The sequence below is a fragment of the Zootoca vivipara genome, chromosome 6 (genome assembly GCF_963506605.1).
Source record: "Zootoca vivipara chromosome 6, rZooViv1.1, whole genome shotgun sequence".
NCBI classification, from domain to species: Eukaryota; Metazoa; Chordata; class Lepidosauria; order Squamata; family Lacertidae; genus Zootoca; species Zootoca vivipara.
In genome coordinates, this window is record NC_083281.1 from 76,307,646 (window position 1) to 76,334,349 (window position 26,704).

Sequence of the window (26,704 nt, forward strand, 5' to 3'; positions counted from 1 at the left end):
GCTCGGAAACCTATGTCCCCACTGTGGAAGGATGTGCAGATCCAGAAGTGGCCTCCGCAGTCACTTACAGACACATTGCTAAGGCGATATTCATGGAAGACAATGTTATATATATAGTATATATAGTATCCCTAGGATCAAAGGCAACATCCTTTGAGTTGTAGAGAGAGAAAGCTTTGCACTTGTGACCTGAGGGTTTACTACTGCGGGAAACAGGGAATAGGTCTTGATAAGCCAGGAGGATCCTTGAAAGCTGAGTTGTCTAATTTGGACTCCTGGTTGTCCACAAATCAGTAAGTGTGGAAGGTATACCTTGGGCTAAGAAGTATTTAAATTGATTGGAGAACCACTGTATACTGATGAGCCAAATCAGGTTCTCCATATATTTGGAGTTCAGCAGCCACGTATACCTCTTTGAGTTCCATGATGTAAGAAATCCCAGATATACATGTAAAAAAATTAATGGAGGGTACCAGGTTGCAGAAAGCTTCCTGCTGCACATCCTGTTAAGCAGCTCAATAAGCCTTGCTTCACCCAGAACTTGGGTCTCATATCTTTATTACCAAATGTGCCTGAAACTATTTTATGCAGTTCTCATACATGATCTAGAAACAATAACAGGGCAAATCCAAGGATGAGAGAACTGTACCTTCTGCAAGAGTTAATAGTTAATCTCTCTCCTATAAGATCCTACAAGATCCGTTGTCTCGAGAAGTCACTTCCTGGTTCGCTTGGAGAAACTGTTTTCAACAGAGCCCAGCAATGGAAGCGAACGGCTGTCTTGAGGCAGCACCAGCTGTTGAAATTTTGCACCCCCTAACAATTTTGCACCTGGGGCAACTGACCCTGTGCTCTCCCCCACGCTACGCCGCTGGTCTGTGGTCTGGTGAAATTCAGGTTTGATCCTTGAGATCGTTGCTGGAACCAAGTGTTTGGTAGGAGCTGTGTGCAAATCTGGGACTTAAGTATAGTTTGAAGCTGACTAGTCTCTATGGAGAGGGAAGTGATTGAATGAGAGAACACCAGTTGCGGAAATAAAAGCCATGCTCAAATTCACTTTAGCTCTTTATTCAGGTACCCAGAGATTGTGCTTCCCCTCCCTACATCTCATGAGAGTCAGAGAGAATTTTAAGGACATACAGAATTCAAGTAATAGTTTGTCATACACAATGCAAGGTTCACTCTAGTTGGGGGGGGGGAACTATTTTAGTTTCACAATACAAGTCACTGGGATTTCCACTAAGGGGGTGGCACAAATCCAGCCTCCCAACTGAACAACAGAGGGGAGGTATAACTCCAGAGAAGTGGAAGACCAGAACTGCAGAAAAGAAACACTTTGCTCCCTTCTAAAACCGTTCTAAGAAATTGATTAAATGTTGCATGAATGCCCTTGAACTCGGAAATTCAAGTGGCCCTTGACCAAATAGCAAAAGAATTCCATGAAATCCATCCGGAATATGATGCCACGTCACCTGCACACCATTGTCTTCCAGGCGTTTCTTGTACAACAACCCATCATCTCGGTAGGGACAATATTCACAGGTTAAAATGAATGTCTCGGGGAGCTCTTGAATAACACAATCTTCTGCTATAAGTGGGGAGAACATTGCCTCCAAACCTGATCTGGATGCTTCATAAAGTTTTTCTGAAAAGGGAGCACGTCCTATTGGCCTATAGCCCCTAACTTTAAATTCTTCTGGGATGTTATCAGCACAAATCCATTTTCGGTACTTCACCCACATGTCATCAGGGACATGGGAGCCCTTCAGTATCCCATCCACATCCTGGGCCCTCTTCCCTGTGAAAAATTGGGTAGCAAGTCGGATAGCCCATTTGTTGAAAAACAAGATAACTGAATGGTTTTGCTGATGGGAAGGCAAGTTGAAGTCCACTGCTTGGAGGAATGGGTAGATCAGGAACTGAGCTCGCACTCTTGGGATATCCTTTCTTGCCACCAAGATTTGACAAACAGCAGCTGCAAAAGTGCCCCCACTACTATCCCCCCCAATAACAATGCGGCTGGGGTCCACCCCGTATTCCTTTGCATTCTTCAAAAAGTGGGTTGCAGCAGTACAACAGTCTTGAATTGCGACTGGAAACAGGTGCTCAGGAGCTAAACGGAAGCTTAAATGAAAGACAGAGGTTTTCTAAATTCATTGTTGGACATTCCATGGTAAAAAGCCATCCTTCTGACTATTGTTCGACTTTTACTAAGCTGACCATCAGGTTTTTGGTTATTTTGTTTTTTTAAAAAAAAATTAACCTCCTGTTTATTAACATTTTCAATCCGTCTGATAAATGAAGCACTCTCACAATATGTTCCTTTGAGCTATGGAATCTAAAGCGACTGGGGTAAGCCAGCCAGATGGGTGGGGTATAAATAACACTAACACAGTGGTACCTCGGGTTACAGACACTTCAGATTACAAACGCTTCAGGTTACAAACTCCGCTAACCCAGAAATAGTACCTCAGGTTAAGAACTTTGCATCAGGATGAGAACAGAAATCGTGCGGCGGCAGCAGGAGGCCCCATTAGCTAAAGTGGTGCTTCAGGTTAAGAACAGTTTCAGGTTAAGAACAGACCTCAGGAATGAATTAAGTTTTTAACCAGAGGTACCACTGTACTCAGTGCTTTTATTCTTAAAAAAATATGTTTAGGGATACTCTCATTTTCCTACTTATATTGAAATACTGCCCAACAATGAGGCAAAACTTAGATTCACACAATGTTTAGGGGTATGTGTACTGCTGTGTCTCCCCAGAAAAAAGCACTACCAATACTAAAGTACTAAAGTACTAAAATACTAAAATGCTAAATACTAACACTAATACTAGTTGAAACTTTAAATGGTTTTTGCATGTGTAATATTGTATAGGGTTTCCCAGTACACAATTTCCCAGTTATTTTCAGTGACTGTGGACTAATCTTTCCCTCTTGTCATCGCAGTGTAAATGCATCTTATGGTAAATCTCAAGTGTCTCGCTCCTTTATAGGCCTACTGCTCTTCTTTCTTCCTTTCTGTTCTTCACCATTGGCTTATAGCAGAGGCAGGGAAACATCTGACTCAGGGGCCAAGTGACTTCAACCACAATGCATGCCACCTCTTCATTCTATGTATGGGGGCAAATTCCTTTCCCTATAATAGAGCTCTAACCCATAAAAGGGCTGAAATGGAGGATAAAGCTATCGGTGCCTCTTGGCCATGATGCTTCTGTTCTCCCTCCTCTGTTGGAGCTGTTATGCTCCTAAATACCAGCTGCTGGGAATCACAAATGGGTGGAGTGCTTCTGCACTCAGGTTCTGCTTGAGGTCTTCCCATGGGCATCTGGTTGGCCACCATGAGAACAAAATGCTGAACTAGATAGATCCAGTAGGTCTTTTCCATTAAGTGGCCACTATAGAGCACACAAGGACAAGAGAAATGAAAGACCATTTGATTTTGCAGGGCATGTCTAAAAAGCCTTTCACCTCCCTCAACCGCCTGCCTGATCCTGCCTCCGCTTTTCTGTCCTGGCTCCAGGGGTTGGTTTCTCTGGTGTGGGCAGCTAGGGACAAGTTTGGAGGTGAAGAGGGCAGCTGGTGTGGGGTTAGAGCTTTGGTCCCACCCCATTGCAAGAGCGAAATACTCCCCGCCCCCCAGATACACAATGAGAGTGAGCACACTTACCCAACACTCACAACCACTGAGTCACTTTCTAAGGCAAGGCAGCGACTGAATCTTTCACTTGATCCTAAAAACAAGAAGGCAAATTTACCCCTTGAGAGAGATCATTTGGTTGCTTCCATGGCAAAATTCCATCACTGTTTCCAAAGAAAATACGATGTGAACAAGGGGTTGCAAATTGATGTAGCTGTGTGAATTTTCTTGTCTCCTACTCACTAATTGAGATCAAGGGGTGCCAGGGTAGAACCGAACCTCAGTCCACCTTTCTGGGTTCCTTTTCATCATGTCTGATAATGCTTTCAGAAGTTAAAGAACTTCTGAGATATCAGATTTCCTTGTATTTTGTGGGTTGCTCATGGGCTGTGATACTTGAGCATGCGATTGAAATAGTCACCATTACAACAGGGTGCCTCTATCCCATTCTCCACCCACAGAATTTCCTCCTGCACTGCAAACTGAAACTGACATGCCCACGGGGGAAACATGAGCCATTTCCACCTTTTTAATATATATCCCCAGGGAACAAACAGTACAGTTTAGTGGGCAGCTTTTGGACTAGGATCTGGGGAAACTGGGTTCACACCCCACTCGGCCATGAGGCTCTCTCAGCCTAACCTACTCCAAAGGGTTGTTGTGAGGATAGAATGAGAAGGGGGAGAGCAATGAATGTCATTTTGATTTCCTTGGAGGAAAAGTGGGATATAAACGTACTGATAAATGAACTTATATGTTTAAATGCCATGCCAATTTATTATAAACCCACATAAATGAACATTTGCAGGTTCCCTCCAAAGAACTTACGGATGCTTCCGAGTACTCCAATACCTCCATGCAGATAGACAATTCCTCTCCTGTTCTCAGAAAGTGGTGAATTGAGACAGTACAATCTCACTGGCACCTCATCAAAAACCAGATCTTTGATGATTAGCCTTGAGTTCTTCTTTGGTGGTATTCCTTCTATGAGAATTCGAAGGGTTTCATGTAAGTGGCAAATGCCCAGTTTTTCCGTAAGTAACGCCTGTTTTTTTTAACAAGACATACAAAGGAAATAAGTTTAAGATGCATCTTTGTCGGTATAACATGTTTGGTCTTGAAGCAAAAATTGGAAGACGACCCTCCCTTAATCTAAATTCAAAAAGAGGTGGGAAAACAGCCGCAACACTAACTGTTTTACAATGAAGTTAGAGAGGGTTGTTCCATCATCATCAGTTATTTGCATGCTGCCTTTTCCAGAGTTTGGAAGGAACTAGTTCAGTTGAATGAAGTTTACTGAATTAGTTCAAAAATCTGAGAGGAATTCCCTTAATTGCCCAATGTCAGGGACTGGCTGGATGAGGAATATGGAAAGTTAATAAATATTGAAAGTTAATAAAACATATCTGAAAAAAGTTCTTAACATAGTGCCCCCCTTTTAAACTAGCACGTTGAGTCTTTCATAGGTGCTTATCAAACCTTTATTAGGCATTTTACAAATAAAACCATAAAAGAGAAAATCACATATAAGAGCCTTGAAATATATATAAAAAGGCAGCAGTTGGCTACATAGACTGATTGTGTGTGTGTGTGTATATATATATATATATAGAGAGAGAGAGAGAGAGAGAGAGAGAGAGAATCTGGGGTTTCCCCTCTTAACCTGCTCCTTGGAGGATTGCTACCAAAAACTCGGCTACCCCTGCCATTACCCTTTGGTCAACGTCAGATAGGCAGAATCCCACACTTTCACCTTGCTGGGGTTCTAGACTACCCAAAAGGGGAGACAGCACACATTGGCGGAGCATACTGTACAATGGACAATGAAAGAGAATATGCTCTACAGTGTCCGGGACATTCATAGAACATCTGCAGAATCTCTTGTTTCTAGGAACATTCCTAAAGTCTTTCATAAGATAGGGATTTATTTCACAACAAGAAAGGTGAAAATAGGAGTTGGAAATCTTTAAAGAATCAGTAAACTATATATGGTATATTGAATTCATTAGATAGCACAAGCTTTTTTAAAAAAGATGCTAAGATCGTCAATTTACAGCATAGGCTTACTTCAGTTACTTAAGCTTATCACAGAGGAGTTAGATCTTAGGTTTCAACAACTTGTAGGTTACAAAACAGGCAAGTACTAACCTGCCTAATCGAAACAAAATAAAAAAATTCCTTCCAGTAGCACCTTAGAGACCAACTAAGTTTGTCATTGGTATGAGCTTTCGTGTGCATGCACACTTCTTCAGATACGAAAGCTCATACCAATGACAAACTTAGTTGGTCTCTAAGGTGCTACTGGAAGGAATTTTTTTTTATTTTGTTTCGACTATGGCAGACCAACACGGCTACCTACCTGTAACCTGCCTAATATCCTTCATATTCCCAACCTTTAGAAATTTCACACCTGAGGCTCCTCTATTAGACACCGTCTGTCAGAGTAGGGGATCAGCACACACTCCCATTTTAACTGGTTTAGGATTATTCTTCTCTCACTAGAGAGAGCTATCCCTTTCCTAATGAGCTGGGATGAAAGAAGAGTATTCCCTCACAACTCCACTTCTCCTCACCCAAAATCCAGCCTCCCAGTTCTTTCATGTCTGTATACCCTTAAAAGACAATAACCATGTATTTCAGGCTAATCCCCAGCCTTGAGACTGCCTTCTCTGACTGCAAGCCTTCCCTCTGGGCTCAGAGTTTATGCTGTTGTCAAGCTGAATGCCAGGAACCAAAACTTCCCCTCCCTTTTCCCACTCAAAGTCATGTCTCCACCTGCTTCTGGCTAGCTGTACCAATCAGAGGGAAGCTCTAGCTCAGCATATTGAGAGCTGTATCACTGTGGTGGAATTCTGCCTGTATTGTACAATCAACCTTCACTTTACCTTGACCATCAGTCCCAGTAGCCTTGAGGAAAAGTCGTCCACCCACCCCCTTTTTTTTCTTTAGTGGAATGAATCCGAGGATGCAGCATTCCCTGGGCTGTGCGTGAGAGGTGAGATTGTATTCCACAAACTGAGGCAATTAAACATCGAGGAAATGTGAAGAGGACGCAAAGCTGTTGTTCTCACTGGTGTAGCTGGCAGAATCCAACCATCCTGCTGTTTTTCTCTTGCGATACTTAAGAGGTACCGGAGGGGGTATGTTTCAAAATGGATTAATGATTATTATAGATAGTTAAAAGAGGATTTCCTCTACCCGACTATTTTGAGGAAAGCTTATAACGACCTATAAAAGTCCTAGCAGAGATTGGTAAATCGAACAGGTGATCTATAGGGAGAAGGGGTGAATGTATTTTGAAATGATAGTTGGAAAAGTTATTGTACTTGAAGGATCAAAGGAGGGAGGAAAATAGAGGGAACATTGGTAGGAGGGAGAGTCAGCTTTTAAATTTGTATTAAATTTGTATCAATTTGTATGAATTTGTTTAAAATGATGGAAAATGGACAATTGGCAACAACAGCAAAAGTCAGTGCCCCTGCATGTTATCACTGCAATTTAAATTTACTGTTCAGTCTTGTTCTGTGGTATGTTGTTGTTGTTGTTGTTGTTGTTGTTGTTGGTCCCTGTGAATTCCTTATTTGAGATTAGACTTTCTGCATTGCTGGGTGGCTGTAGCTAATGCAAATATGCTCACCAGCCTATGGCAATTCTATTTCTTCTCAAACAGCACTTTCCTCAACTTTCATCATCATCGTTTCATTCTGATATGGATCAGCTTCCTAACTGTTATTTAGTATTACTTCTGTTTGTTTATGGTGTTTTAAAAAATATTATTTAATATAAGGCTGAGTCATTCATTTTGTAGGTTAAGAACAAACTTTCACCCCATCCCACCCCACCCCACCTCGTTGCTTGCTTTTCCTGGAAGCTTTTTCTTTTTAAACAGATTTTGCACCACTGGTTGCACTCCAGGCTAAAGAGAGCTAATTGCATGGACAGTTAACAATATTCCAATTAAAAACAATAAACTAAAAAAAAGAACCAAATTGTAGTCAAAATTGTTAATTATAAATTTTTTCCAGACTCCCCATAGTCTCGACCTCTGAAGCATATTTCCGATGTCTCATTCCTGCTGCTTCTTCTTGTTGTTTTCCTGTTTTCCACATTCCGATCTTATCACTTTAAAGTTCTCCATCCCTGGCTCTGCGATTCTCAATCGTGTCCAAAATCATATATCCTTGCATCCATCAAGTAAAGCTTTTTTAAAAGAAAAAAGAAAAAGTGGGGGAGTATATTTTTCCAACTTGTTTGGCAGCGCAGCTTCTCCTTCTTCATTCAAATCTCCGATCTGGGCTGTTATCCAAACCTTTTGAAGTTTAATGACACAACAACTCCCTAATTATTAAGTTGTTAAATTATTCCCATCCGGGCTGTTGTCCAAATCTGGCTTTGATGAGGCAAATGAAGATGATGGACTTTATGGAACTTGCTGAACTGACGGGGAGACTATGCGACCAGAAAGAAGAGACGGTGGAGGAAGATTTAAAGTTTATTAGATTTTAGTATAGAATTGATATTCTTTGATTATTATAGGGAAATATTAGTTTATTGGTAAATATTATATTAATATGTAGGGAACATGAGTAACTAAACTGCTAAAGATGATTTAAAGTGAAACGCAGAAGGAAGAGATCGAGGGAAGTCATTTAATATTGTTAAAGAAAGTTAGAAGAGAAATAAGAATCTTTTTATGTTTTTGTTCTTTTTCCTTTTTTGTATTGTGTATTTTTGTTTGATTATATGTTTCTATTGTTTGTTTGAAAATGAACAAAAATATATTTTTTTAAAAAAACACAAATCTATCTTTGATGTTAGGCATATGTTTGCATAAAAAGGTAAAAGGTAAAGGGGCCCTTGACCATCAGGTCCAGTCGTGTCCGACTCTGGGGTTGCGGTGCTCATCTCGCTCTATAGGCCGAGGGACCCAGCGTTTGTGCGCAGACAGCTTCCGGGTCATGTGGCCAGCATGACAAAGCTGCTTCTGGCGAACCAGAGCAGCGCACAGAAATGCTGTTTACCTTCCTGCTGTAATGGTCCCTATTTATCTACTTGCACTTTGATGTGCTTTCGAACTGCTAGGTGGGCAGGAGCTGGGACTGAGCAACGGGAGCTCACCCCGTTGCAGGGATTCGAACCGCCAACCTTCTGATCAGCAAGCCCTAGGCTCTGTGGCATATTGCAGTGTAAACTAACTGTATTCCACAGATATAAATCATTTGACGATTGATCGGCTTTCAGGCACCATACAATCCCCCCCTCCTGAGCCCTAGGAGGGGGTCTGCTAGACATCCATTTAGACTTCTCTCTCGCATTTAATGAAAGTTTTGCAAACAAATGCTCTGTATTTTATCTCTAATTATTGTCTCAAATCACTACAAAGTCAGCCAACAAGCAACTCCCACTTCCCTTAAAACAGGGAGAAACGTTCATTTTTCTATTTTTGCTGTGTCACAGGTGCCATCTTAATTCTTCTTTTCTTTATCAAGTCTTTCAAACCAAACAAAGTTGCGCAGTTGAGTATTTAATTATAAATATAAGTCCATCTGTACTCCTCAAAATAAAGTAGGTTTCTTAATGAGGTTTGGTGCAGAAAACCAATTATAAGTATTGAAGAAAGCACATACCAATCCTCGGTAATCCAAACATCATGACAAGAATCAGTTTGAAGTCCTAGCTTAAACGACAGGGACTGTACAATTCTGGAGGGTTTTTTCTCAGTCTTCTTCAGTCCAGACTATTTCTGCTTATTGTCCAAATCTAATTATTTTATCAAAGCAGATATTCCCGGCTATGGGAGTGGCTTTGGAGAGTGCCAGCCGTACCGTGCTCTGTGACCCAGTGTCCTGCCACTTGCACAATGCAAGCTGGCAATCTCAGACAATCTGCGGGTCTTCGAGACAGTCTGCCAGGGCTACTTACCCCCCATATCAGCCCTGAATTATTAGCATGGCTGGGGTTCAGAGACATTTGCATATGTGTTATGTATTCCATCCCCTCCCGTTGCATATATATATATATATATATATATATATATATATATATATATATGATTTAGTGCTTCCATGCACGGTTTTTGTTATTTCTATACATCCTGTAATATTACCGTGTTGTCTGTTGTTTGTTGCAATGATGTGGTCACTTGGCTCTGCTTAATAATGATATGGCCAGCCCAAGGATTCAGTGTGTTGCTCTTTAAGTTACAGATGTACTACCTACCGTATTATCAGCAGCCCAAACAAATCTCTCTTTGCCTAATCTATCTCATGTGGAAAGGGAGAGCCATGCACATCACCTTGAGCTCCTGGGAATAAAGTTGTGATGTAAAGGTGGTAAACAAATAATAAGTGACAACTCCGGATAAATAGAGTTTTAATTGGCTACAAGATTTTCAGGACTTTGGAACTAAACAAGAGGCCTCATGTTGGACCACTCTGACTTGGCAATTCGGGACTCTTTGGGACATTGTTGGAAGTCGCGATAGCAAGAGGTTTTTTGGGATGATCCCAGCACTTTTGGGACAGTTGGAGGGTATGATATGCACTAAGGAAATTAGTAGAGGTGAATTGAAACAAAACCAACAGTAATAACAGTAATGAGCAAGTTAGGGTACATCAGAGAGGACATCACAGAAAGATGAGAGAGAGAGGAAAGAAAGAAAGAAAGAAAGAAAGAAAGAAAGAAAGAAAGAAAGAAAGAAAGAAAGAAAGAAAGATGAGAGCAAGAGAAAGGGGGAAATGTGTCTTAGAATTTTGAAGTGTCAGGCATAGCTCTAGTGGCTTTAGCCCAAACGTAGCAGAGTTTTCCTGCACAGCGCAGAAGCTAGTTGAGGTGGAATGACTAGTCGGCTAGACGCAGAATAACTATTTACAGGATTTATTAAAAGAAAATAAAAGCAGCAGAGTTTCTGCATACAAAGCAAAGCAAAATAAATCCTCACTCTCTCTCTCTCCAACCATATACACAGCACTTCTACTCCTAACACCTAACAAGAAACAACTGTGCTAGCATTCCTAGATAACAGCGTTCAGTGCTGGTCGTTAACCAATCAGAGAGAGTAGTTTCCAGGTCAGGCAGACCTTGGCTTTCTGCCAAGAGTAAATTGACACTGCCTTGAGTTAATTGTGTGAAGCAAGAATCTGTAAGTTTCCCATGAGAACCAATTAACAGAAACCGAACACCCCCTCACAGATTCTGCTGGACAATTAACATCAATTAACACCTGTGTAGGAACTTTTACTGTTCACTCATTTTTCCAGCAAACCTAAACCCTTGCACATTTGCTTGTTCTTTATCTTTGCCAATGGTTTAGTTAATACATCTGCCACATTTTCTTCACTTGATACATAGGTACATGTGATTACATTGTCTTGTACACTGCAACGTACATTTTGGTATTTTACAGCGATATGTTTGGAACGTGACTTGAAACCCTCTGTTTTACTTAAGGTTATACAAGCCTGATTATCAATGTAAACTTGTACTGGTTCTCCACAATTTACATTTATATCTGCTAACAAACGCTTGAAATAAACCACCTCGTTGCACAATTCACTCAATGTGGCGTACTCCGATTCCGTTGACGACACACTTACAACGTTCTGCTTGCGCGATCGCCAGCTAATTAAAGTTCCACCAAACATTATGACTAATCCTGTGACAGATTTTCTATCTGGCAAATTTCCCCAGTCACTATCACAGTAGCAACTCAACGTTTCATCTTCTGAAGAATTTAGTTGTAACATATAGCCAATTGTCTGTTTGTGGTATCTCAGAACTTGCTTTACCCCTTTCCAGGCATTTAGTGTGGGTTTTGAGACCAATCTACTTAGTATGCCTACTGCATAGCTAATATCAGGTCTGGACCATTGTGCTAGATACAATAGACTTCCAATTACAGAATGATATACATCAGGATGTTCAAATACAGGACTCTCATCTGTATGAAGTGTTTTTATGAAACCTGGATCCATAGGTACCGCTGCCCCTTTGCAATCCTGCATCCTGTACGTAGTCAGTAGCTGTTTAATTTTGTTCTGCTGACTAATTAGGCAGCTGCCATCTTGGGCCCAGCACACTTCCAACCCTAGATATGCCCGAACAGGGCCTAAGTCCTTCACTTTGAACTTACTTGACAATTGCTTAGCAAACCTTTTAGTTTGTCTGTTTTGCAAGCATACAATATGTCATCTACATAGAGCAGACAAAACTCTTGATTACTGCCTGTACCACGTACATAAACACAATTGTCAGCTGTACTCTGCTTGAAACCAAATGACACTAAGGCCTCATGAAAACATTTGTTCCAAGATCTTGCAGCCTGTTTGAGCCCATATAGAGCTTTGTTTAATTTCAGCACTCTATTGGAACCTGTCTCATAACCAGGCGGTTCAGCTAGATACAGGTCTTCTGATAATGATGCATGTAAATATGCAGCCTGTATGTCAAAATGATTTAACTGGAGTTTTCTCTTTGCTCCAAGCGTTAGAATTAGCCTTACACTGTCCCCTTTAGCAGTAGGGGAAAAAGTCTCGTCATAATCTTTTCCAGGCCTCTGAGAGTATCCCTGAGCCACTAAACGAGCTTTGTATTTGTACCCTCCTGTCACCAGTGGTTTAAGTTTGTATACCCACCTGCAGCCTACAATCTTTGCCCCCTCAGGTGCTGCTACTGGTGTAAAAACCTTGTGCTCATTCAGAGAGGACATCTCTTCCTCCATTGCCTGTTTCCAAAGCTCTGCCTCCTCTTTTGGTAGCTTTAACACCACCTGAAAACTCTTGGGCTCTGCAATTACACTAAACACATTTGCAGTATCTGGAGAAAACCGCTCTGGAGGCACTCCTTTGTTTTGTCTTTTAGATCTTCTGGGAGAAAATTTTTCTTCTGACCCACTTTCCTCCCCAGAACTATGACCTCTCTTCTGTTGCTTAGCAACTGGTCTCTGGCTAATTGCACTTTCTTGAGAGCTCTTATCTGGACTTTCCTCCCCCTCAGACTCTGATTCTCTATGTTTACCTTCAGAGTCACGAAGCCCCTGGGAAGGTTCAAACCAAACCTCAGTATTGGCATGTAGTCTCTCCCAGCCACTATGTTCACAAAAACTGGCATTCCTGGAGATCACAATGCCATTTGTCCCTTCAGCAAAGCGGAAACCCTTTCCTAGCTCCTGGTAGCCCACAAACACTAACTGCTTGGTTTTAGGTTCTCCCTTCTTTCTCATCTGTTTTGGAATTAATACCCAGGCTTTTGACCCAAACACATGCAAGTGGTCAATTTTGGGTTTCTTGCCAAACAATTTAAAGTACGGAGTTGTCCCTATTGTTTGATGAAAGAGCCTATTTTGGAGATGACACGCGGTGAGCATGCTCTCCCCCCAATAAGACATGGGCAAATCAGCATCATCAAGCATGGCAAACATCATCTCTTGAAGAGATCTGTGTTTTCGCTCCGCAATGCCGTTCTCTTCCGGGGGAAAAGCGTTCGTCTTCCTATGCCCAATGCCACGCTTCTGTAACCAATCTCTAAAAGCATTTGACATAAATTCCCCACCTCTGTCCGTCTGAATCCTTCTGAGTTTAAGGGACAGAAACCTTTCCACAGATGCCACCCAGCCTTTAAATTTAGTGAACACGTCACCCTTATTCTTCATTGGATAACACCAAGTGTAACGTGTCACGTCATCAACAATTGTTAACGAAAAACGCGACCCACCCCTGCTTACAGCAAATGGACCAACAACGTCCATGTGGACTAGCTGTTGTGGTGACTCACTAACTCTATCACTCCTGGGGTAAGAGACTCTGTGGGTTTTAACCTTTTTACAAATATTGCAGTCAAGGAACTGGTTACAACTCTTTAAATTGCACCCATCAGCCAATTCAGACATTTTCAGTACACTTTTCCAGCCAGCATGCCCCATTTCCCTGTGCAATAAGTGCACACAGTTGTCATGCATAGCTTTGTTGCTCACTGCAGGCTGAGATTTACTGACTACTGCTGCAACTTGAGATCCTGCTTTAAGCCAAAACAAGCCTCCCTCTGACTTAGCAGTGCCTAAAATCTCACCAGCCTTCTTAATCATGCAACTGTCTCCTTCAAAATGCACTTTAAACCCAGCTTTTAGCAAACAATCTACAGACATCAGATTGCTCCTTAATGAAGGCACACACAGTACATTTTGCAGGCATTCACGCAGACAAGGAACAAAAACTGCACCCCCCGAAATCACTTCAGAAGTACTTCCGTCTGCTAGAGCCACCTGGCTGCGCTGTGCTGAGTTCTTGGAAACAAACAATTCATCTGAATTTACAATGTGCCGAGACGCTCCCGAATCGACCACCCAGACAGCTTGTTTCTCCTCAGCAATCTTGACCTCGGCAGTCACCAGCTGAGCTGATTGTTTTCGTTTGAAGAATTTCTTTTTATATTGCTGCTGCTGCTGATCTCATCTCTGCTCCTGCACCGGCCGCTGAGACTTGACCAACTCCGGACATTGACGTTTTAGATGCGCTGAAGACCCACATCGGAAACAACGCCTAACAGCAAACGCTGACTTCTCACCGGCACGCTGCTGCTGCTTCACCTCTGGTACGGCATGAGAACTCCTTCCAAACCGCCCGCTTGTAGAAGCCTCTGCAGCCAACGACCTTTCTTGCTTCTTCTGCCATTCTTCAATCAAACGCCCAGTAACGTAACTGACTGTTAAATCATCCTCTTTCATTGCTTCTAGAGACATAACAAGATTATCCCAGCTTTCCGGGAGAGAGCTCAGAATGATAGCCACCTTCTCCTGCTGGTCTAACGCACAGTCTCTTTCCTGAAGCGCAACAAACTTTAACTGCAGACTGTGTAGGTGTTCCTGCATTGTAACCCCAGGCTGTAACATTGCCTTGTACAATGCCTTGCGAATAAACAGCTTGGAAACCGCTGTCTCACGCACATGGAGTTCTTTAAGTGCTTGCCACACACCTCTAGCTGTCTTGATCCCCCTCACATACGGCAACTGGGAATCTTCCAGCCCCAAGACAATTGTGGCCCTTGCTCTTTGGTCTTTATCGAGGTCTTCATCATCAGGCTTCGCAGGAAACTTACTCACCACTCGCCAGAGATGATCCCTCTGCAGCACTGCCTGCATGCGTTCCGACCACAGTAAGTAATTGGAGTCATTCAGACGCTCAAAAGCCATCTGAACTGGTTGTGAGGCCATCTTGAGAGCGATGTCCCTGGAACCTGGAACCAGCTACTCACGGCCACCGAGAGAAAACAGGAACCACAGCACCCAGCACTCACACGCTGCAGCTGTTGTCCTTGTGTCCACTGCGTCACCAGCTCACGACAGTCAGGAACCAGCCAGTCTCCTTCCGCTGCACCAACGCCACAGGAACAGCGACTTCTGGAACTACTGGAACCTCTCCGCTTACGCTGACACCACCACAACTCAGGTTGGCAGCACGATACCCATAACCTCTTAGAATTTTGAAGTGTCAGGCATAGCTCTAGTGGCTTTAGCCCAAACGTAGCAGAGTTTTCCTGCACAGCGCAGAAGCTAGTTGAGGTGGAATGACTAGTCGGCTAGACGCAGAATAACTATTTACAGGATTTATTAAAAGAAAATAAAAGCAGCAGAGTTTCTGCATACAAAGCAAAGCAAAATAAATCCTTACTCTCTCTCTCTCCAACCATATACACAGCACTTCTACTCCTAACACCTAACAAGAAACAACTGTGCTAGCATTCCTAGATAACAGAGTTCAGTGCTGGTCGTTAACCAATCAGAGAGAGTAGTTTCCAGGTCAGGCAGACCTTGGCTTTCTGCCAAGAGTAAATTGACACTGCCTTGAGTTAATTGTGTGAAGCAAGAATCTGTAAGTTTCCCATGAGAACCAATTAACAGAAACCGAACAATGTGTATGTTTGTCAAGTCAGGTTTTAGCAGACAGCCATTTTACACATGAAAATGATAAAGATAATAATAAAAATAAAAATTAATAATAATAAAGATTTGGATTTCTGCTCCATAACCTTTAAAAATAGATCATTTCTCATACCCCCTTTAATAGCATGGATATGTAGAGCCTTAACAAGAAATTTAGATATCCTGAAGGATATATACTTCTCTGCATCAGACAGCAAAAAGAAAAAAAGAAAAAAACCTTCCCTTCTGTCATCTTAACAATGGTTGGAAAATTTGGAGTGGGAGATATATACAGAGGAAATATGGTTTAAAATGGGTCATGGGGCAATGTTATCTCCAATCCTTTCATTCCAATAGCTGATGAAAAAGATCCATCACACTTTAGTGATGCAGATTCTAGCTGTCACTAGAAGAGTTGCCATCACTTCCAAGTCCATTAAACTCACCTCTAAATTCAGATAGCAGAAAAGAGCTGTTTTCAGAGTGTGTGGCAAGTTGTAACTGGGGTGAATTTGGGGGAGAGTTGTGCTACTGCCACAGCTAGCATTGAACCTGAGAAATGACTCAATGCTAAATGATATGAGGGGAAATGGGCATTTGTTCCACCCCACTGGAGAAATTGGGGGTGCTTCACTCCATCCATTTTTTTTTTGTCGACAAAAAGGATGGAAAATTTGGAGAGGCTTTGGTGCTGAGTGTCCTCCTCCATGCATCCTCCATGCAGGGTCCTGCTTTTATTGATTGATGTAGTGGGGTTTCACCTCCTAAAACATTTTGACACACACAGGGAGGTGGCAAAAGCTGCAATGTTAAACCCTGCTTATTCCCTTTCAGATTAAAAGGGGCTAGGCAACTGCCCCCAACCCCCACAATATTAAATAAAAAATCGATCCCTATATGTTCTTAGTTCAATCTTTCATTGTCTCCTAGTTTAAAGCCCAATCAACTTACCACACGAAAAAACAGCCGTGAAATAACGACGACCAACAGGTATTTGGCAGGATTGGAGATACCGGGAGGAAAATTTGTTCTTCGGATATCATAAGAAATTAACACCACCAGGTAGATTAGAAAACAAGTCAGCAGGACAAGGGAGAGAACCAGCACGGATGTCAGCAGCAGGACAAGAGAGAGATCCATCTTCTACCTTGAGAAGTCCAAAAGATCTGAATGTTCTTTTTGCAGATGAACTTAAGCAGATGATCAGTTACACAACAGAGTTCGGTGCTGTAAGGTGATGTGATTTCTAATGATCATTTCTGTGCTGATGCCTGCTATTTATAATTAGTTTATCCGATTGCACCATCATTTTGCTGTCTAAAAAATTACTTGCTGTAGGCATTACACCTTCCATCTGAACTGCTCTCCAGAGTCAAAATGTCTTCCCACCATGCCTTCAGTCTAACTTGCACTGAAGCGTAGTCCTACTGCACACCTTTCCAACAATTAGCCTAACACCTCATTCTTACCCCAGTCTGTGAGTTGGGTCCAATGAAAGGAAAAGGTACCCCTGGCCGTTAGGTCCAGTCACAGACGACTCTGAGGTTGCGCGATCATCTCGCTCTATAGGCCGAGGAGCCAACGTTTATCCGCAGACAGCTTCCAGGTCATGTGGCCAGCATGACTAAGCCTCTTCTGGCGAACCAGAGCAGCACGCGGAAATGCCGTTTACCTTCCCGCCAGAGTGGTACCTATTTATCTACTTGCACTTTGACATGCTTTCGAACTGCTAGGTTGGCAGGAGCAGGGACCGAGCAACGGGAGCTCCCCCCGTCATGGGGATTTGAACCACTGACCTTCTGATCAGCAAGCCCTAGGCCAGGCATCCCCAAAATGTGGTCCTCCAGATGTTACGGCCCAGGGCCATCTTAAGCATATCTGCCGCCGTGGTGCAAAGATCGCTCCGGCGCCCCCCCCCACCATAGCTGCCAAGTTATCCCTTTTTTAAAGGGATTTTCCATTATGCTGAATAGGCTTCCTCGCGAGAAAAGGGAAAACTTGGCAGCTATGCCCCCCGCCCTGTTTCTGCTGGAGGAGTTAGTTATGTAATGCAACCCATAATGGCCAGCTTAACCACGTAGGGCACAGGGGCTTAAGTAACAACCCTCACTTAAGGGGGCAGGGGTAGAGCTGGCATAGGGCTTTGAGCTCTAGGCTCTGGTGGGGTCCTAGAGCCCTCCCTTCATCTTTCCAAAGCTGCAAAAGCACTTACTAGGCTTTAAGAAGGACCAGGAGGATTCTAGGACCATGCTACTCTGGAGGTAAGGTCACTTCAGGGGCTCAGAGGACCTTGGCAAGTCAGCATGCTCTTAGCTGCTTTTCTTTGAGGTGGTTGGGTGGTTGGTTCAGTTTTAAAGCTGTATGTTTTGGGGAAGAAAGCATCTAACATGCCTCGCTTTCCTGGGTTTGGGAAGGAGGCAGAAGGTCTCTAGGTCCCTGTCAGAGTCTCATGGCTCTTTCTCTTGCATGTCCTTTTTTACTGCAATTCCTATCAAGGGGCGCTAGGAAAGACCTAATATATCCCATCATACAGTCCCTACCGCTGCCCCCTTAAGTGAAGGTTGTCACCATAGCTGCCAAGTTTTCCCTTTTCTCGTGAGGAAGCCAATTCAGCATAATGGAATTTCCCTTTTAAAAAGGGAGAACTTGGCAGCTATGGTTGTCACTTAAGCCCCTGTGCCCTACCTGGTTAAGCTGGCCGTTATGGGCTGCATTACATAACTAACTCCTCCAGCTAGGTGTTGCCTGAAATTGTTTAGATCAAAAGCAAATGCTTGTCTATCTTTGCTATGTGGTGTGCAGTTAATGAGAGTTTCCCTCTGTGAGTCAAGCTTTGGGTTATGATAAGATACTGAACATGTTTCACTTTCCCTTAATCTTGTACCTGTATTTCTCTTTCATCCTAGCAGTTGATGTGCTGAACTGCTTGATCCCAGCAGTTCTTTGTGTTGCTTCATGTTGACCTCTAGACTTCATTGTAGATTGCTACTACAAATCCCAGTTGTGCTTGGCTTAAGTTGTGGGTTGTCAGGATGCTGTCAGCAGCTCCTGGCCGGTTGCCCAGTAAAGTAGAAAAAGTTTTTTACTCCCCCCCCCAAATCTTTACAGAGAGAGGTTATAGAACCCAGACTCTTCGATAATGGCACTACTGTATCCTGAACAGGGATAGGCAACCTAAGGCCCGTCGGCCGGATGTGGCCCAATCGCCTTCTCAATCTGGCCCGCGGACAGTCCGGGAATCAGCGTGTTTTTACATGAGTAGAATGTGTCCTTTTATTTAAAATGCATCAATGGGTTATTTGTGGGGCATAGGAATTCGTTCATTCCCCCCCCCCCCAAATATAGTCTGGCCCACCACTGGTGGACCAGCCCACGGCTGAAAAAGGTTGCTGACTCTTGATCCTGAATGAATCTCCACACACCTCCCTATCTCCCACTTCCTCATTTGTCACTTCTACAGGTGCTGCTACAGTACATGCCCTCTGTCTTTGAGCTCTTTGCTCTCCTACTTTTAAGGCTCGCTGGGTTCTGGGAGATGAAGGGTAGGGAATGCTTTTTAATGACAACATGTCAGCCAGGTGTTGTTCTGGCTTTCTCATGATTTTCCAGCTTTTCCCCTCATCTGCCTCTGAGCTGCGACCTCCCTCAAACCTCTGTTGTAAACCTATACTGTCTTCTTCTTCCTCTTCCCTGGGTCAGGATGGGGAGGTTGTCTCCACCATTCTTCCTCTGCCCAGTCAGGGTTGTCTTCTGGCAATGGCACCTATTCATTGGGCCTTGGGGTTGGCCTTCAAGGTAGCAGATGTCATTTAGATCAAATTATTTCATTGGAAATAAATTCTTGTTGGTAATTGGGTTGGACTACTTCCTTCAGGGCTCTCTCCAGCCTCCAACAGGAGCATGGGAGGGTGTCTTGCTGTAAAGGAATCAATGAGCAGTGGAAGCAGGATGTGGGCTGCTGCCCTAACCCAGCGGCTCCCGCTTTCTTTTCCAGGCCACCGTCCCCTTGGTTCCATAAACTCATCCCCAGTGCCCCATATGCTTCCCTAGAAAAGAATGATTCAGAACAGTAACAATTAATTGCACATTGATTCAAAATCTAATTAGAACTATTTAATTAATTCAACAAAATTGAATGACTGTTTTTGGGGATAATAATTTTATTGGTTTTCAATTACAGTCCAATAATAGCCTCATTATAACAATGCCAAATTATATTACAATTACTAATACCAATCATTCAGATGCCAAATTATATAATTTAGGTGGCCCCTCATGTGCTAGAATCAATGGTTTGATGGTTTTCTTTATTTCTGTGTTCCAAAATCTTATTAATTTCAAGTTTATTCTGGTCAAAATAATCCATATACAACAACTGCAATTTTAATAACTTCTATTCATGTGGACACATTGAATGATTTATGAAACTGCAGGCGAGGCACTTAAACTATATCCTTGTTCTTTCTCTGTGTGGCAATTATTCTGTCCGTGGTGTTTCTTTCTATCCTTGTAACAAAACTGAATAACTTGATCTAGTGATACTAGCTTTAAAATCATAATATATATTCAAAGTATTTATTGAGTATATGGAAAATCACTGTACATAGCTGGAAATGCCAACAGTGTAATTAATGTTGGAGTGATGTAAAATTGGAGGGTTGACTAATATGGTTGCAGCAAAATATGCAGGAATGAAAGACTCATAAAACGAACCAAGGAAAGAGAAGGACGGAAGTTGTTGGATATTTACCAGTATGTAAAATGTTTATTTTAAGATGTAAAATCAAAAACTTAATAAAAGCTTTTTTAAAAAAAACAAAACAAAACCCAACCTGTTTTTAATACCGTGCATCGTTCTGGAGCAGAAAGCTGGGTGAGATTTGCCGAAGGCATAAGTGCCCTAACTGGCATTGTGAAGGGTAATTATGACATACAGGTTACCATCCTAATGAATGGTTTTATCCATTTAATTTCTTTAATGCCTAACTGGCTGATTACAGGAGGCAAACCAGGTTAAGCCTACGTGTTTCACTTGACATGGCAAAAAGCATTTCTCGGAGTAATAGCAGGAGATAGACAGTCTTCAATACAGTCTATGGATTTACAATGTTTTCGCAAGTTTATGATTTGCGTGTTCAGACCCAGAGACCTCCACCCTAAATAAATTCACACTTGACTCAATTTTTAGTTTGGTTCTTGACAGAATTTAAGCCACAACTTTATTGATTACAGAAAGTGAGTGGCTGCATAGGCTGTGGTTCGACTTGCTCCCTGCACCCTTGCAGGTAGCGCTGACCCAGGGCACCAGCATAGATCAGCCAAGGGTGAACACCTGGATAGGCGGAAAGCTGGGAACAGGCTATGTCCACCACCCAGATGTCCCCCTGGACTCAGGCACGGGCACAACCCCCTCACAGGGGTTGACCAAACCATTTGAGTCACTGGATTCCTTTAAGCGAATACCCTTCACATAGGGATGGCGAGAGCATTCTCCCATCCCTATCTCCTGAACCAGTGCCTTTCCGCAACCTTACAAGTTGTAACGATTTGCTACATGGCAGGCGAAACCCAAATGGCAACAGCCAATCAGCCAAGTGGGGGAAATTCCTGCCGTGCCCCTGTCCCAATGACACACGACACATGCCGGCATAGCAAGGTCAAGCGCAACAAAACCCTAAAAGTAGGGAGAGGTGGGCAGGTGTTCTGAATGCACGCACCAAAAGAGGAAGCTCTGGGTCACGTGCATGGGTATAGATAGCTCCCTCGATCCATTTGGACTGCGCCCCATTGGCCAGATTGAACCCAACATCGAGGGACCTACCAATCAGGTGTTGGGGCTGACCAGTCTTACCCACCCACAACACAGGAGGTCGGTCTCCAGGTCTCACCGCAACACTCAACGTCTTTGAGAGAGGACACGATGTATCGTGGAACCACATAAACAACTGAAGCAATGTGAGTCATCAGGATGTATGAGCTAGTGCACTCTCATTTTGTTCCATTGAGCTACTGGGAGATTATTGGGAACTGTATAGCAAATATTTGGATGAAGATTGCTTAAAAATAATTTATCTATTCAATTCATTTCCCACCTGTCAACAATATTGCGCTTTGGGGTTAGCCTTCCAGGTAGTGGGTGTCATTTAGATGAAATGATTTAATTGTAGGTGAATACTTGTCAGTGAATGGGTAGGAATTTGTCATATAGAGATTTTATGACACAGTTGTTTACAATTGCTGAAACTGGAATTTGGTGTTTCATGCTATTTAAACATCTCTATCAAGCTGCTGGGAGTTGTTGTCAGGAGAGGTAGGGTGGGGGATTATCTACGTGTGGGTTTATTTATTTATTCAATTCATTTACAGTCTGTCAAAAATATTGTGCCTTGGGTTTCGCCTTCAAGGCAGCAGGGGAATCGTTTAGAGATCAAATTATTTCATTGAATGTAAATGCTTGTTGGTGAACGGGTAGAAAATGACCATATAGAGTTTTTATCATGTTCATATATTACAGAAAACAATTGCTGTTCCTAGTTACTCCTGTGGCTGCATCCTTATATTCTAATATGTGAAGTGGACTAATATTAACTTTATTATTATGGGATTTATTTGTACAAAGTGTCTTTAGGATTAGTGACTTGATCGCTTTGATTGAAGATGTCAAACAGTTGTTGGTTCTACAATATAAACCTTCAATAAAATCAGATTATAATATGGCGCCAACTTGAACAGATATTAGGAAACATTCATTTATGCCATCATATCAATATGCCATCATATCAACGGATTAAATTTGGGTGGTGCAACATTTATCTAATCAGTGTTTGCTGGAATATTCTGTCTCCTGTTAAATTGTGGAAACCATGCTGTAAAGCCTGGACAGGCTGTGGAGGTAAGAAGGACATATGGAAGCCTAGAAAACCATACCCTGCACCCTTCCACTGGAGAAAACCAGGACACGAGTTTTTCAGGGCTGCATTATTGCAGAAACCAGCTGATTTGCAGAAAAGTGTGGCTCCACCAGCATCGGCTGTAAACTCATCCTCATCCCTGAGCTCAGTGGCAGCAGTGCTGAGCGAGAAACACAGGACATTCCAGGATCCAGTCAAAAGCCGGGGTGTCTTCTGTAATTCCCAGAATGTCCTGGGAAATTCACGACGGTTGCAGGGTATGTAAAACTGCTATGCCATGTGAAGCGAAGCCGCTCTAAATGTTCCTAAGGGAACCACCTAACTGTGCCCTATATAGCAAGGTTAATAAGAATGGCAGGCCAATATCTACCAGTAGATCTTGGGCTGATTGTACAGAAGGGTTTTGTATATTCTGTTCTTTAACAGGACCAAGCAAAATTTGTTCCCTCACTAAATTAAGACACCTGAAATTAAGAAAGGTAGCCAGGAATGTTATTGGACAGTGTTCTCGAAGCTACGAACATGAGTTTGACCAAGCTGCGGGAGGCAGTGGAAGACAGGAGTGCCTGGCGTGCTCTGGTCCATGGGGTCACGAAGAGTCGGACACGACTAAACGACTAAACAGCAGCAACAACAAGCCAAGAATGTTGTGTGGTTTTTTTTTTTTTTTTGCACAGTTCCAAATGCACAGACTGGTTACCCACCAGTGATCTGATCCACAAAGCAAAATCTGCTTCATACAGAGGCTTGATGGCAAGAAACGGCACATTTCTCAACACACCCAAGTTTATTATCACATTATGGCCTTCAGTTGTAGCTTAAATGTTCTCTAAGACTTGTCGTTTAAAAACTCCATTTGAAAGTGGTAGCAATTCCACAGAAGAGCATTTGTGTGCTGGGTTTCATGACTGTTTGTAATGAAGACTTTTCACCTGTGTGTCCTCATTTATATTATAATAATGCTTATTTTTATGATGTTGTATTTACTGTTAATGTTGTGTTTGCGTATACACAAACACATGTATAGTTAGTTATAATTGGTTTGGGGTTTTCTTTTTCCTGCAGGCTTCCCTCAATGCAGTACATAAATTCAAATATTTCTGTGCTTAAAATACTGCTGTTTTGTTTGTTTTTTCTAATGATTTTTGTGCTTTACCTGGAGGAAATGCTCAAGTGGTGATACTGTTGTAGAATAGAAGGCCTTTGTTTTCAACTGAGCAATGTTGGAAAGTATGGGATACAACTCTATATTTTCTGTTCATTTAAATGTGGTGACCTTTTTCTTTTCTTTCTTTTTTGGCTACACTTCCATGGCATTCATTTTGTGACTGACAGCTACAGCACTTTCTTAAAATTCCATGTTCCTTCTGATCTAAAATGTTTGGTGCCTTACATCAGAGAGTTAGGATTTAATCTGGGTTTAATCAATTGCATTTTTCTAGGAAAAGGGGGTGCCAGAGCTCATCACAAACTTCTCCCTTGCTCTTATAGAATGGCAGTGGTGCCCACCTGACAGGGTTGGCAGAAGCTTCACTAGTATAGCATTGGCTGAGAAACTAACATGCCAGACGAGAAGGGCAAAAGGCAAACACAACCCATATTCCTTTTATAACATATGGCAAATGTTTATTGAATACAGAAATTGCTCAGACTGTGGCAGGAAACTGCCCAGCATTCATGGGGAAATGCGGTGTGATCTTCTAAGAGCAATCAAACGAAACCTTAACACGTGGCATGATTTAAAAAAATAAAAAATAAATCTGTAAATTTATCAGGACAAGTGATTTCTTTTTACAGTTGTAAACAACTGTTTTCTCAAACCTGATGTTCTATACCATGAAAAGAAATTAAAACAGTACCGTATATTCCGGTGTATAAGACGACTGGGCGTATAAGACAACCCCCAACTTTTCCAGTTAAAATATAGAGTTTGGGATATACTCGCCGTATAAGAAATACGACCCGGCGTATAAGACAACCCCCGACTTTTGAGAAGATTTTCCTGGGTTAAAACGTAGTCTTATACGCAGGAATATACAGTATTTATTTATTTATTTATTTTTAAAATAGTAGGTTGCACAACAAGTGTCGGTCCGTCAGTAAAAGTAAAATGTTTCTACATACACCCACTTTTGACACACATTTTTCTGCTGAAGTGGGCAGCTGAGTTTGTCTTGCTCCTGGGAGAGGCTTTTTATCTGATCCAGCAGGGCTGCTTTTATGTTCTTACCTTATCTGCATGTCCATCATGTGAAGTGTAATCCAGAGTTACTTGGGAGGGCATTAAAAAGACTCAGGATACACCCATATTGTGGCAATGGTGTGTGACGATACTGTACTCCCTTTCTCTATTACTAGCAGTGTGCCGAAGGAATTCAGTTATTGTTCAAACAACCCACTATTCCTTCTTTCTCCCAAATAAACTCCCTGTTTTTTTATATGGGTTTGCTAGTACATAGAGTACAGTTCCAGCTTTCCAAATAACGTGGCTCTGTATCCTTAAAAACTCCAGGCAAATGTTACAGGAACAATCTTGTGCCCTCAGTAAGGTTTCCCTCTCAACTCAGGTTCAGCTCAGCAGCTATTGCCTCAGCACTTTAGCCTCTGCAAGGCACTCTTTCCCCTCCACTTGCCTCCTCTGTGCGTGACTGTGAGATGCAAACTATCCACCTGCTCCTCAGGCTTAGTTTTATCTCCCCTCTTCAGTCACCACCCTTTTGAGTTCAAATATGTTGCTGGAATAAGGAGGAACATCCAATTTGACACAACATAGATGAAAGCTTTATTTAACTGGAGAACATATATATTTATTTATGGTTTCATTTCTTTAAACTCTTCGTTCATCATCTTCTTTTCATATAACACAGACTTGTTAATACAGCTCCTCTAACACTCTACTCCCCACAACTGCCCACTCCCAACTGCCAACTGCCATTTAGAATCCCCTCAAGCTCCGCCTCCCAAGGAACACCTGCCTATACTGGGAGTGATAGATTAACCCATGATAAAAGAGTATTTCAATATTTTCTTCATTTCTATGTAGATCTTCTCCCAGAATTTCTTGATTGTTTTGCATTGCCACCAAATATGTATGAATGTTCCCACCTCTTCATGGCACCTCCAGCATGTGTTATTGCTACCTTTATATATTTTTGCCAATTTCACCATTTCTTTCATGAGCCCCCTCTTTCCCTCCCCCCTGCACAGAGGAGTATTTGAGGCTCTTAAGCAACCCCCCTTCCCTCTCCCTTTAATTGTTTTTATAGGTTCTGCTAAGAAGGCCAGCCGCGCTGTGGCCACCACATCTGCGTTGTCTTCTGTGGGTGGCGGCTCCCGGGGCTGCGAGGTGTCAGCAAGTTGGGCCCCAAGCTCTAAATTTTGGGAAAGGGAGGGGCGCCAGAGGGATCTTTATGCCATGGCACTGGATGTGCTTAAGACGGCCCTGCCAGCAGGGAATATGGCAAGGGATGCCACCAACAAATACAGCAGCATGCTGGGCCCCTACACTCTTTCCCTAAGAAAGGCCATGTGGTCGTGTTTACTTACCCAACAGACGCAACCACTGAATCAGTCTCCTTGGCAATCTTGCTGCAGACATCTTCGTAGAATGCTAGCAAGCTAGGAGGGAAATTCAAAATTGGGAAGCAGTTATGTGAAAGATATACCTAATGAAAAGAAGGTGTTTCACAACCCAGGGCTGATTGTATCTATCTAAGATGCATTCAGAGAAGACCCGCTACGAGAAGCCAAGTTACAGGGAACCAGGCAGAGGGCCTTCTCGGTAGTGGCACCCACCCTGTGGAATGCCCTCCCACCAGAGGTCAAAGAGAACAACAATTATCAGACCTTTAGAAGGCATCTCAAGGCAGCCCTGTTTAGGTAAGCTTTTAATGTTTGATGGATTTCTGTATTTTAATATTTTGTTGGAAGCCGCCCAGAGTGGCTGGCGGAACCCGGCCAGATGGGCGGGGTATAAATAAATTATTATTATTATTATTATTATTATTATTATTATTATTATTATTATTATTATTGCATGGACATAAGTCACAGCAGAACCCGAAGGGTGACACCTTTGGCTTCCATTGCTCTACATGCTGTGAAACTGCAACTCCCATTAGTCACAGGCAGGGATGAGTGAATCCTTTCTCATTTTTCCACACTTACCTTCAGCTCTCTACCCATCCAGGGTTTCCAGCAACTGCTATGCAGAAGGACAGCTGCCTCCAATCTTGCCTTA

At 42.5% G+C, this 26,704-nt stretch overlaps 1 protein-coding gene across 1 annotated transcript in view; it reads right to left on the reverse strand.

Moving 5' to 3' along the window:
* Positions 1–1,069: 1,069 nt before the first annotated feature.
* LOC132592367 (arylacetamide deacetylase-like 4) overlaps positions 1,070–26,704 on the reverse strand; it is a 31,971-nt gene continuing 6,336 nt past the window's right edge. The window contains exons 2-5 of the mRNA XM_060276471.1: positions 11,771–11,862; positions 4,468–4,684; positions 3,670–3,733; positions 1,070–2,124 (exon numbers count right to left, since the gene is read on the reverse strand). Coding sequence (XP_060132454.1) covers positions 1,347–2,124; positions 3,670–3,733; positions 4,468–4,684; positions 11,771–11,862 — 1,151 coding nt within the window. The 3' untranslated portion in view covers positions 1,070–1,346. The remainder of the gene's footprint in view (positions 2,125–3,669; positions 3,734–4,467; positions 4,685–11,770; positions 11,863–26,704) is intronic.